Source organism: Phaenicophaeus curvirostris, chromosome Z (genome assembly GCF_032191515.1).
Source record: "Phaenicophaeus curvirostris isolate KB17595 chromosome Z, BPBGC_Pcur_1.0, whole genome shotgun sequence".
NCBI lineage: Eukaryota > Metazoa > Chordata > Aves > Cuculiformes > Cuculidae > Phaenicophaeus > Phaenicophaeus curvirostris.
Genome location: NC_091431.1, coordinates 11,293,476 through 11,305,660, shown reverse-complemented (window position 1 = coordinate 11,305,660; position 12,185 = coordinate 11,293,476). Strand labels below are relative to the sequence as shown.

General features: G+C 39.2%; 1 protein-coding gene across 1 annotated transcript in view; it reads right to left on the bottom strand.

Annotated features, from left to right (window-relative positions):
* Window positions 1-12,185, bottom strand: part of DGKQ (diacylglycerol kinase theta) — an 89,376-nt gene that overhangs the window by 53,259 nt on the left and 23,932 nt on the right. The window contains exons 2-3 of the mRNA XM_069880383.1: window positions 10,520-10,599; window positions 1,247-1,346 (exon numbers count right to left, since the gene is read on the bottom strand). Of these exons, the coding sequence (XP_069736484.1) occupies window positions 1,247-1,346; window positions 10,520-10,599 (180 nt within the window). The remainder of the gene's footprint in view (window positions 1-1,246; window positions 1,347-10,519; window positions 10,600-12,185) is intronic.

The following is a 12,185-nucleotide window of genomic DNA, read 5'->3' as shown; positions in this document are numbered from 1 at the left end:
CAGGACCTTCACTGAACAAGGAAAAAAAAAAACACTGAGTAATATCTAAATGTAACATTTGTACTTGTTTAAATTTTTCTTGTTTAAGTATTTTTATTTTGGTTTTTTGTTTAAATTTTTTTTTCAGACATTTAAGTGAAAATGTCTGAAAAAAAAGTTCCCTTGCAATAGGTACAACGCTAATACAGTAGAATTACAAAAGTAAGAAAATATAATTTAGAGGACCTTTAACTAAAATAGCTTTTCAAAAATTAAGAGGATGCAGCTAGCAAAATTTTCTTTACAAATTCTCTGCATTTAGCTTATGCCACACAAATTCTGAGGCTTATTAAAACAGATCATCTGAAAAGACTCTCTGGTATCCATAGCTCTTCGACAATCCCACCAAAACATCCAACTCAGATGTTAACTATATTAAGTGACAGAGTCCCACTGGTCAAAAGAACACAGTTCAGATGTATTATGCAACACACCAAAACTGGAAACAAAATCCCTGCACTGCTATAAGCTGAACTGCCCTAATAAAAGAGATGTGTCCCCCTACACCACACATAGGCAACCATAATAAATAAGACATTATCCTTTGCTTTACCTGTAGCAAAAGTAGTCAAGTACTCATGCCAACATGTATTTCAAATAAACATTCTGGTGTTGGGTGATGTCTTTAATTAATGTTTTTTCAGATAATCCAAGTCAGAACACTCAGAGCAGTTCTGTTTTGACAAATAATATTTTCAAATATCTTTCCATTGAGACACCCACTCCCCATTACAAGCAACAGATATCTGAGATCAGTAACAGAGAAAAATTATATTCCAAAGAGAGGGAGAATTTAGAAACATGAATACCTGATGATCTCCTGTATCAAAAGCTTCCATTGGAAATAAATAAACTAACACAATGGGGGAATTCTTTCTTTTGCCACTATAACTTCTTATTCTTTGCACATTTCAGGCATGGATTAATTGCACACCATCAACATCACAGACTTGCTCGAAATGAATTGGAGCAAAGATGAAAGAGCACACACATTTGACAAAGTTTGCAGTATACTGAAGGTTATTGATTTATTATTCCTTAATTTGAAGTACGTATTTACATCATTAGTGACTGGGTGATAAATAACCAAAAAAACGCGCGTGTGTGTGTTAGAAAACACACACATCCTTGAGGTAGGAGATGTAAGCAAAATGCACGTTACAGGGTAACACACACATGGTTATACAAATAGGGTTATTTAAGTTACCTTCACATCGAAAGGCAGGTGACTCTAATGACTTTCTGCACACAGTGCAAAACTTCCTTTTGTAATGTCCTGGAGGCCCAAAACAGTGTGCAACTGGAATCTGTCAATGAAGAATGAATAAGACATCATCAGCCACAACTTTCAAAGTTCCAGTTACAATTCAGAGAAACTGCATTATCATGAACACAGGACAGTATATACAACATGATCTTAAGTAAGCCTGAGAACAACCACACAGGCATATATCATCCTTTAAAAAAATTCATACTTCAAATATATTTTTAATATTTTTTTTACAGAACCTTCAAATTCTTGCAATTTAATATGCAACGTCTATATTTTTAAGTGCTGGTCAGCTTCCTGAAGATTCCAGTGCCATAAATCCAAAAGTTTCATTTGGGTTCAGTGCCATGCAACTTACCTGGAAGCAAAGCTCCTCTCCTAAATACTCTTAATTTAATCAAGGATGATAAAAACTAATAGTTGCACAGGTACAGAAACTCTAAAGACATGCTCAAGACTATTTTTAAAATCAGAGCACTGCCACGGTCCAGTACTCTCCACATGCCTTTAGCCTGTTCTCTAAACACACCCAAGTCAACTGGTGGATCAGGACAAACACACTGGTCTATCCCCGTCTCCCCCAGAGCTTCAGAGTCTGGATGGTACAGAGATCTAGCTCTTTAAGTACACTCATACCGAGAGGTTCCTGCTGACTGTAGGTAGAAGATCACACATCTCAATATCCTCTTGCCAAGAGCTGTACCAACAGTTTTAGCAAATATATCTCTAGTACACTACTCATTTATGCTAATAAAGGCAGGTTTTTTCTTGTCTGGTGATTAATAATGAAGACTGGAATTGATGGTACCAGAAGAACAGCAAAAGAAAAGATGAAAATGAAGAATAAGAAACATGCTTGAGATTTATACTTGTTCTAGAGACCACTGCTCCTGCAAGATGCACACCTTTGTTGAACTGACATTCACATGAGAAGAAAGGAGAATAATTGCATCTTTGAGATTCTAGAGTAAAAATGACTTCTATAGAAGTTTGCTCTGACTTAGGTATTTAGTATTAATCCCTTTCTGATACGACAAACATAGTAGATTTATCTTCCAGTTCCTGCATCACAAAAACATATATATGCCTAGTAAAGGCTGACAAACACTTATTTAGTTGTGAAATGAAATTAATCATTCCAAGTAAAAAGTTGGAAGTGATGACTTAAGATACATGTAGACAAAGAAAGCTTCTTTTCCTCACAGATGTACTAGTAAACAATTCTCCAAAGTTACTGAGCGGGATTTGAATTTTCTGCTTGTGTATTACTTGCCTCCAAAAGCTCCAAATTTTTAGGTAATATACGAATTTGAGATTTAATAATACAGACAAACCACGTTCTGGAGTCTGCCTCCAACCCAAACAAAAAATTCACTCTTCACAGCCATCCAGCTCTAACTGACACAAAGTTAACGGCTAGCTTGCAAGATTTTGGTTTTATTTTTTTACATCAGAATAATCTAGTCTGCATGTTTATATAAAGAACATATATCCTTGGGGGGAAAACATTCCTGGAGGGTCTGGGGAACTTCAATCAAACTCTCTCATACTCAGGTTCATAATCCCTGCCCATTTTTCCTGCACTTTCATGCTACTCCTTCAGGGGAAAGGCAAAACCCAGACCTCCCTGGACAATAACATACAAGTTACCTGGTTCAGCTGTTCTGGAGGTAAAGTGCCAGAGCTGTTTTCTCACTCTAGCTGCTCCTGAAATACAAGTCCAATTGCAACTTGGTGGGAGAAGGCCACTTGCCCAAAATTCATCCTACACAATAAGTTCAAGTGCAGAAAGGGATAGCAAGCATGGGTACGTGAGCACAATCCCAGCCTTACAGAGCAATTGTGAGGAGAACTGAAAAGCCAAGGTGGGATTTTTCTTAGGAAAGCTTTTCTGTACATCAACCTGTCTTCAGGTTTCAAGCATCACCTTCAAGTCATATGCTCACCCTACTCCAACACAGCCCCAGGCACAACGGAGCCAGCCACCCCCAAGGGAGAGGTATTCCCCTTGAGATCAGTCACAGAAGAGACTTTCCTTAGCAATGGAGTGGTGAATAATATGCTTTGGATACCCAGAATGAGCACCTGATCCCCTTGACAACCCTTGTTTGAAACACAGAGAACTTCTCTTTCCTGGGACATGAATTTGGCTCTTTTACCTTGCACCTGGCATGGAAATGCAGGCTTTTCATTACTGTCACAGAAAAGTTCTGCTGAAGAAAAAAGACACTCTGCAGATCACAAGATCAAAGTAGAGTTTTGCGAAAAACAGTGGTTGTTTTGGGAAAGGCTGTGAGGAAGAACTTTGACAGGAGTCAACCTTATTCGGGGTCGGACTGTACTTATCTAGAAGACTCAAGGAAAGAAGACCAAGTCTAAACTCTGCTGTTGAGATCCTGGTGACAACCCCCTGAACTCTCAAGTCACTTCCCAAAAGAAAGGAACAACTTGCTGACTGAAATGTCGGGTAGCGAAAAAAAATGAAAGGGGGGAAAAAAAAAGAAAAAAAAAGGTTCATTCAAATTCTTCCTTCCTGAAACACACCAAAGAAACTTTGTTTATCATGAATGGTCTTTCTAACCTTCTTTAGAAGCGACAGGCATAAAATTACTGCAGAGCCTGGCAGGAAATGCGATGGGAATAAGAGGGAAAAAGAGAAAAGATAGAGTAGCAAGTACAATGTAACAAACTCCTCAACCACATCACTTTTCTCCCAGCAGCTCCTGAAATTTCGTTTGTTGATGAACAAGTTTCAAGCACTCAATACATTAAAAAAAAATCAAAACTCAGACTAGGAAAGCCAGTGAGGCATCATAGCAGAATATGAAATATTCCATATTACAAAATATTCCATATTATACACATGGATATAAATAAAAGTACAGCAAAGAGCAGACACAAAAGGAAGTCCACAGAAAGTTAATAATTGATGAGCGTTTAAAACCACTTTTCCAATACAACTACTTAAATTACTTTATGAAAATCACTAAAATCAATTTCAACAGAAAAATACAGAGATTTTCTGCTAATGCTACCATTAAATGACATTTAAGTGCCCCTACAGTATTGATCAGAAAATCATTAACAGAAAGAATAGCGGTAACACCCCAGCATATGCTCCAGAATGACTTTGCACAAGATAGTCTTAGTTTCTATTTGGTTTCCTGCCATCTGTTAAGAAATCCAAACCATCACAGAACGTAACGCATTTCTGGACAAGTTATTCTGGACATTATCAGCCTATAATAAAATTTGACCCTACAGAAGCCTAAAGTCTACATTCTAACCCCTTCAGTGCATCTATAAAAGTGCAGAGCAGTTTTGCATCCTACAGAAAGCACAGCACTTAACATCCAACCTTCTAAAGAAAAAGAAAGGATATAACTGATTTCTTGTGGCACTGCCTCTTAAAATTGTTCCTTATCCTGAAATGCCAGAGGGTACCAAGCACATGGCCAATGGCAGATCATGAACATAAGTGCTGTTCCACTGAAGTGGAATCGCTATGTACAGAGCAGCCTGGCTACCACCCAAACCCTCTGGTTCACTGACAGAGCCAGGAGAGATCAAGTCTTAGTGAAACCTTCTAAAGACCTCTGTCAGGAAAAATACAGGTCCAGGAAGACCTGTCCTTCAGGCAGCTGCAGTCATTTTTCTACTTCAGGCAGAAGAAAGTTTTTGCCTCAATCTTGAGCCAAAGACTTCCAGATTCAAAGGCGAATGAGAGAAATACATATATACCAAAAGCCAGAGCAACAGCTGCTGTCTTGGCCAGTCTTAAAAAAGGACAAACTTATAAAAACTTCCCCTGGGCCTGTCTCTAAATATTATTTTGCCCATGCACCTTCTTCCCCATCACATCAGAGAGATGCACACTTGGAAGGATTTTGTAAAACCCAACCGAGAGGCTGAAAAAGCAGGGCTGTGAGACCTGCAGTGGTGCAGAGCCCACTGGCTTCCAAGTAGAAAGTGGTACACAGAAATAAGGATACAGACACTCTCACAATCGCCCCCAGTGACTGAGCAAGAGGAATTTAACTTAAGGTCACTAGTTTTTAGTTAAAAAATAGGACAGTATTTTAAGGAGAAGCACAACCAGCTCAGAAGCAACCATCTTCATGCAATACCCCTAAGGGTAGTTACACGGAGTCTGTCACAAAAACTGCTCTCTCTGTAAGTTCAAAAAACATTCCTGATAAAAATTAAAACAGCGTTTCTGTAACAAGATCACCTCTATGGATTCTGATGCTTCCAGGGCAAAAGCACTTCCTTATCTATCGCTCCTAAGGTTCACTCTGACATCTAAACCCTTTGTTCTAGACGCAGACATGGTGATCACATCTGAGTACACCCGTGATCATTCTGTCCAGGTTAAGTGTCTAGGCCACACCCTCCATGGCAGAAGCTACCAGCTTTGTGATTCGACTTCTTCCAATACTGACATCTGTTTGATTACTTATGTATTACTCATGGACCACAAAGAGGTCTTTTATTTGCTTGAAACCTCTCAGCTTTAGTAGCAAAAGATTTCTGCAACTTAAACTGCATGTGCTTGAATCTACTCTTATTTCCACTCTTTTCATAAAGGGATAAAGCCTGTCAATTACTTGTCAATTGTGTCCAAATTAGCATTCTTCCTCTGCGCACTGGATATATCAGCACTGAATATATCACTGGAGATATATATATAGAGAGATATATATGTATATCTCTGTATCCATAAGTTTTGAAGTCAGATAAGAATAGAAGGTTAAATGGTGTCTCAACATGACGTAGGACAGGAGAGATGAGAAAATCAAATACAAATATTTTAAAAAATCAAATATCAAACTTGTAATCTGGGGCTACTGCAAGAGACTTATGCATACATCCACATATTTCCAGGATTTTTTTTTCTCCATCCTACAGATCTCTGTAACAGGACATTAGGTCTAATTTACAAGCTCTCAAAGACCCTTTTTGATGGGAACTATACAGTGAATTCCAGTCAGGAACATACGATGCTTCTGCTAGAAAATGAGACTGATTTTAGAGCTTTCCACTGCTTTGACCAGCATTTTTTGTACTAGAAACAGAAAATGATATTCAAAAGATAGTCACTCCTTGCTTTTATTGCTACAGAGGAAATTAATATATATTTCCTTTTACAAAGACAAACATTAAGAATTAAAAGAAACAAACAGTGACATCCCATACCACTTCTGAACCTGAAGAGTCATTGATACTGCTACAAGGCTCGTCTGGGAGATGGCAGGCTATCAGGCAGCTTGCATCAAGTTTCAACAGAGCATAATAAGCTCTTTCGCATTTGAGCTAGGGAGTGGTAGATCTCTAACTCACGATGACGTGATTGAGAGCTGCCCTGCAGAGAAGGACTTGCGGGTGCTGGTTGATGGGAAGCTTGACATGAACTGGAAATGTGTGTTCACAGCCCAGAAGGCCAACCAGTGTCTTGGGCTGCATCAAAAGAAACGCAGCCAGCAGGTTGAGGGAAATGATTCTGCCCCTCTACTCCTCTCTTGTGAGACCTCATCTGTAGTACTGTGTCCAGTTCTGGAATCCTCAACATTGGAATAAGCCCAGAGGACGGCTACTCTTCATCATGTACAAATAAAAGGGGAAGAACTTTTTCAAACTTCTTTTCATAATATGTGATATAAAAGAGGAAAAACATTGAGCATGTATTTTGTGAAGTCAAGTTCATGTTACCAATTAACTCTGCCACCACCAAAACACAAGAGGGGAAAGATAAATAGTCCCTTGATTGATGCATACCAAATAAACAGTAGTTTGAAAATGAGATGTAACAATAATATGACAACCATCTTATTCACAGACACTACTTTTCAGCCTGTCTTCCATGACTGATGGGAGAAGCAGTGAAACTTCAGCAAGCATTCTTCGCAGCATTTTTTAACCCATTATAAAACCTTCAATACGTGAAGCTACCATCAAAGAATGATTTTGCAAAAATTAGGTTCTGATTTTTTTCTGAAACTGCCACCAAATCCAATCACACCAAATTCTCCTTCCCAGCTTGCCAAGCTCCTTCACATTTTTAATATGTCTATGAGCCATTTGCAACAACATTCCTTAAAAGCTAATTCTCTGAGGCAGTCACACAAAAATCCATCAGGCATTTCTGACAGTTGAATGAGACTGGAGAATTTATTATTCCAAGGCAAGTAAAGCAGTAACTAAACCCTGATAGTCTTTGTCTTGCACTTTGTTGGAGCTTCCCATTGCTCCTTGGACAGTGAACAGAGGTAGGGAGAAAAACTAAACAAAGAAGAGGTTGTGCCCCACTACAGAAGTCCTTCAGCTGCAGAAAAATGAGATGCTGCTGTTGTGTGAATAAAGCATGAAGCGACCAATACAGAACAGATTACCCGAAGGGGGCTTGGGGGACTTACCTGAATCCAAGTAACCTTTTCCCTCTCTTCTACTTTCAGTTCAAGAGGAACTGATAGAAATAACCACCTGCACACAGCTGAACTGGGCAGCCTGAAGGAGCGACTCAGGTAAGCAGCCGAGGTCTGAGCAGAGACCTCTGTGAACACCAGAACCTTTCCACTCACTATCACAGTCCAACAATGCAACGGCTACCCACATTCTGAACTACAAAGCCAAGTTTTATTTTTAGCATAGGAAGCTCAAGGAGAAGCTGATGATCTTAATCCAGCATTTTTCCCTTCCAGAAAACCTGGATTAAAGAACAAAAGCAACGAAGTTTCATGAGTGGCTTAGCAACCCTTCTCAAAGTAGAAATGTTTAGAAGCCAGTACAGCAATGCACCACTCAACAAGAAAAAACAAGCATAGCAAGTGCCTGACTTCCGTTTAGTTTTAAAAGAACAGCTAAACAGAAAACACACACACTTCTACGGCAAATCTAGGGGATAGAAAACTTCTAATACAGCTTTGAATCCAACCTAGCAAGGGAAAATAAAACATTTCACACCCAAAAGGTCCTGTTTTCACTGTTATTTTGTTTTTTATTGGGTGCTTTGGGGGTGGGTTGTGATTTTGTTCTTGTTTGGGTTTTTTTTTAGCACACACCTTGGAGCAGGCAAATAGTGTTGGGAATGTAGGCAAGAGAGGTTTGAATTCGGAAAAGCTGCTGAAACTTTACCAGTGAAATACACCATAGTCCCTGCAAAACACAAACCCACAAACTTGTTCCGAAGACTGATCCATGAATCTTTGTTTTGAAACATCATGACCTGGATTCAGTATGGAATACTGAATGCAGCTGATAATGATTACCAGTAGTGCAAAAAAATCTTTAGGGCAGACTTAACACTGAACTAATCAAGAATGATCTGAGGCTGGATGCAGTCATGGCATCCTTGTGACTCTGCACCTTTCCTTGACCCTGGGAATGAAACCCTACTCTCAGGAATAAACGTTTCCATGAAACATCTGCTGAAAAATTATTATCTGACAGTTTGACATAGTATAAAATTTCACACACTCTGACAAGCTTTAACAAGTGCCATCTTCTCTAGATGAAATATAGGGGATTAAAAAAAAAAATCTCATTTGTGTAATACACTGAATCTTGACATACTAGAATGAACTATCAGGGGAAAAATGGCACCAGCGTTCCCTCCTACCTTGGACCTTTCCATAAAGAGATACATTTAAATAATCTGAAAGGAGAGCAGTGAGATTAAGAAAATAAACTTTTCTCACATTCTATAAAGTATTATCTTTTTTTTTAAGTAAACGCCAAGTTCAATATTTACTTCGACAGAGCCTGCACACAAAACAATGTCTCCCATACGGCAGAATTCATTTGCAGAGCAGACCAGGATTAATGCAACTTGGATGGCCACGTCAGGGCGGATAACATTGTCCAGAAAGGACAGCACAATCCAGTATTTCTAAAACAATCATACCTCATTTTTTTTTTAACCCATGTTATAAAACCTCCAATACCTGAAGCTACCATCAAGGAACGATTTTCCAAAATCAGGTTCTGACCTTCTTCCCCTATACTCTCTAAAACTCCCAACCACACCAAACTCTCCTGAACTGCAAAACAGCTTTGAGGGCTGACAACAATACTCAGACAAAATAAATTATTATGTATAAAAAATAAGCAGATAAAATTCACATGTTGGAGCAGGTAGAGAATGGAGATTGGCAAAAAAAGAAAACTGCGCTAACACCTATGACTGATGTAAGTGCAAACACTACTAAGTCTAAATACAGGATTTTTACTGTGAAAAAGCAAAGGAACTAGGAGTTAAATTTAGAGCAAATTCACAAAAGAAGTAGTCACAAAAGTTTACAACTGACACTCTGAGTCAAATGAATGTCTCCCACTTAGATCTGTACCATCCTCCAAAGGCTCTTGCAAACATACCTGTATCATCTGACTCATTGTTCCTTCTCCCATGCTGACCGCCAACACACTGAAACATTAGTAGATACTAATTCTTAGTAATGGCATCTTTTTACCATCTCCATGTCTCTTTACTGTGGGTTCCAAGCCCTAGAACAATATTTCTTACTATTTGATAGGCAACTTTGTACGCATCAGACAGCTTTTTGCCACCCTAGGTTACACCTCTCAAGACGAAACGTATGTGGGGAAGAGGAATCTGAAACCAAGTACTTTTTCAATTAACAAAATAAATAAATTAGAATAATTACCATCAACTGAAGTCCTGCTTCCTGGTCTTTTGGCTTTGAAATCCTATGACTTCAATGCAATGACTTCATTCTCTGGGCAAGCAAATTCTTAAGATGTAGCCATCAAAAGAAGCCAAACATGGCCCCTCTGCTAGGCAGAGAAGATTTAGCATTTTCCCAACAAGACATAACTGCTGTAAAAATACAGTGGTGTCCAGAGTTCTTTGTCAGCAGCCGGTATGGTCTCCTGAGAGCACCGGTATCAGTCAGTCACCCCACTCCATTATTGCAAGGCTTCCAGGTAATGACACACAAGTAAGAACATCTAGTAATATTTAAAGAATGCAAATAATTGCCTTCAAAGACAAGACTACTTGCTGCAGCCCATAACAGGGACTTCTTGAAGGAAACGTAACTTTGCCTTCGAGCAGCTGTAAAAGCCTCAGTGATGACTAACACAACTGATTTAAGCATTAAGATATTAACCAGCCACTATACTACAGTATGTTCATTTGTGATAAATTTGTGCTGTTACTCTAAGAAAGAGACAAGGCAGTGTGTGCTTACTCACCCTTACAAGGCTGGGAGCAATACACGAGCATGGTATCTTAACATTCTTGAGGCACTTTTCATGAGACATGAAGTTGCAAACTGCAGGAATAAAAGAAGAACTGTGAGTAGATTTTCATAAACAAGGGACTTTGTGGGGAAAAACACAAATAACCAAATAAAAAAAAAATCATATGCACCCACTACAATTAGGAACACATCTTTTTAATAACAATTGCTCTCCCCGAGGTTCAAGAACATACATGACTGTCACATCTCTTGTAGTGCATAAACTCATCTTCTTACTAAGATGATGGGAATGAAAAAGGAACACGAGTTTATCCCAATGCATTACAGGCCTATAGCAAGTCATGCCCTCCCATACTCTCTCTCTCCATAAGCACCAAAATGAGCTCTTCAATTTCAAAAGAGATTATAAACAGTCTAAAGTCCAAAATACCTCTTTGATGTAGCCAAAGCAGATGGACATTTTTAAAGTGAACTATTCCACAAGCTAGTGCACGTGACAGGAATAAATGAGGGAATGCAGTATTGTTACACACTGAGTGAAATGGAAGTTGAAATCAAAGGTCAGCAGCAACATGCAGCTTTGAAATTCAAGAGCAACTAATTATTTCTTTTACTGTGGATGCAACAGGTTTAAAATTCCACCTGAGCTCCACAAAGCACACTTGCAAGCAAGACAGTTTTTGAAAAACTCATTTCTCATGGAGGTGATACTTTCCAGACCTTCTTACCATGTGTTTACATGATGTTAAGCTGTGCAAAGAAAACAAAGGATTCTTTATTACATTCCCACCACCTTGTATTAATTAGGAACTAATAAGCCACACAGTTATGGTTCAGAGTTGTCCATCCTTCAGAATTACTCTACCAGTTCAAGTTTTGTGAAGCCTTACACAGATGCTCAGGCCCTGAGCCCTTGTGGGCAGAATACCATTTGCCAGTCACAACTTCTGCTGTACACAGGAGTTTTTCATCCATCCTTGCTTCTTAGAAACATGCTCTACCACTCCTTAACTTTCACCAGCAACTGAAAAAAATGCCATGTGCTTCAAGCTTCCCATCTGTGGCCTGCTGCCCTTATTGACTGTATGTGCTAGTGCCATCAAAAGCAGACTATTTTCCCCTCCTTCCCCTTCTTCAGACTTCCGATTTCACAACACTGCTTTGCCTGCACCAGCTCAAGCATTAAAATCCCAGTCCTCTTCTCTGTATGGCTTACTGCAGGTCCCTGCAAAGTAACCTTTCCTTTTGGTGGCACGAAAAGGGATGACACCTTTCACACTGGCATTCATCTTCACGTGAGCAGTAGGCAGATGTTTGTTTTTCATTAGTCTGCAAGTCAGAAAAAGAAGCAGCACTGCAAGTCTGTGTACAAACTGTGTACAAACACATTACTCATCATCCACTGCTGAACACAGAGTGATTACTACACTGATGAAAGAAAGCGGGAATCAGGCAGATCCCAACCTTCTGCTGGCTGCTATGCGCATCTTTAAGGTTGACAGCATTCCTGACTAAATGGGGCAGATAAGGGGTGGAAACAGTCAATATAGGGATGATAAAGCAGAGCTGAAAATGCAGAGGCCAAACACATTTGGAGGTGGTCTCTATGGAGAAAGGAGCACACAGCTCATCATCACAGACGAGAGCAAACAGATTGT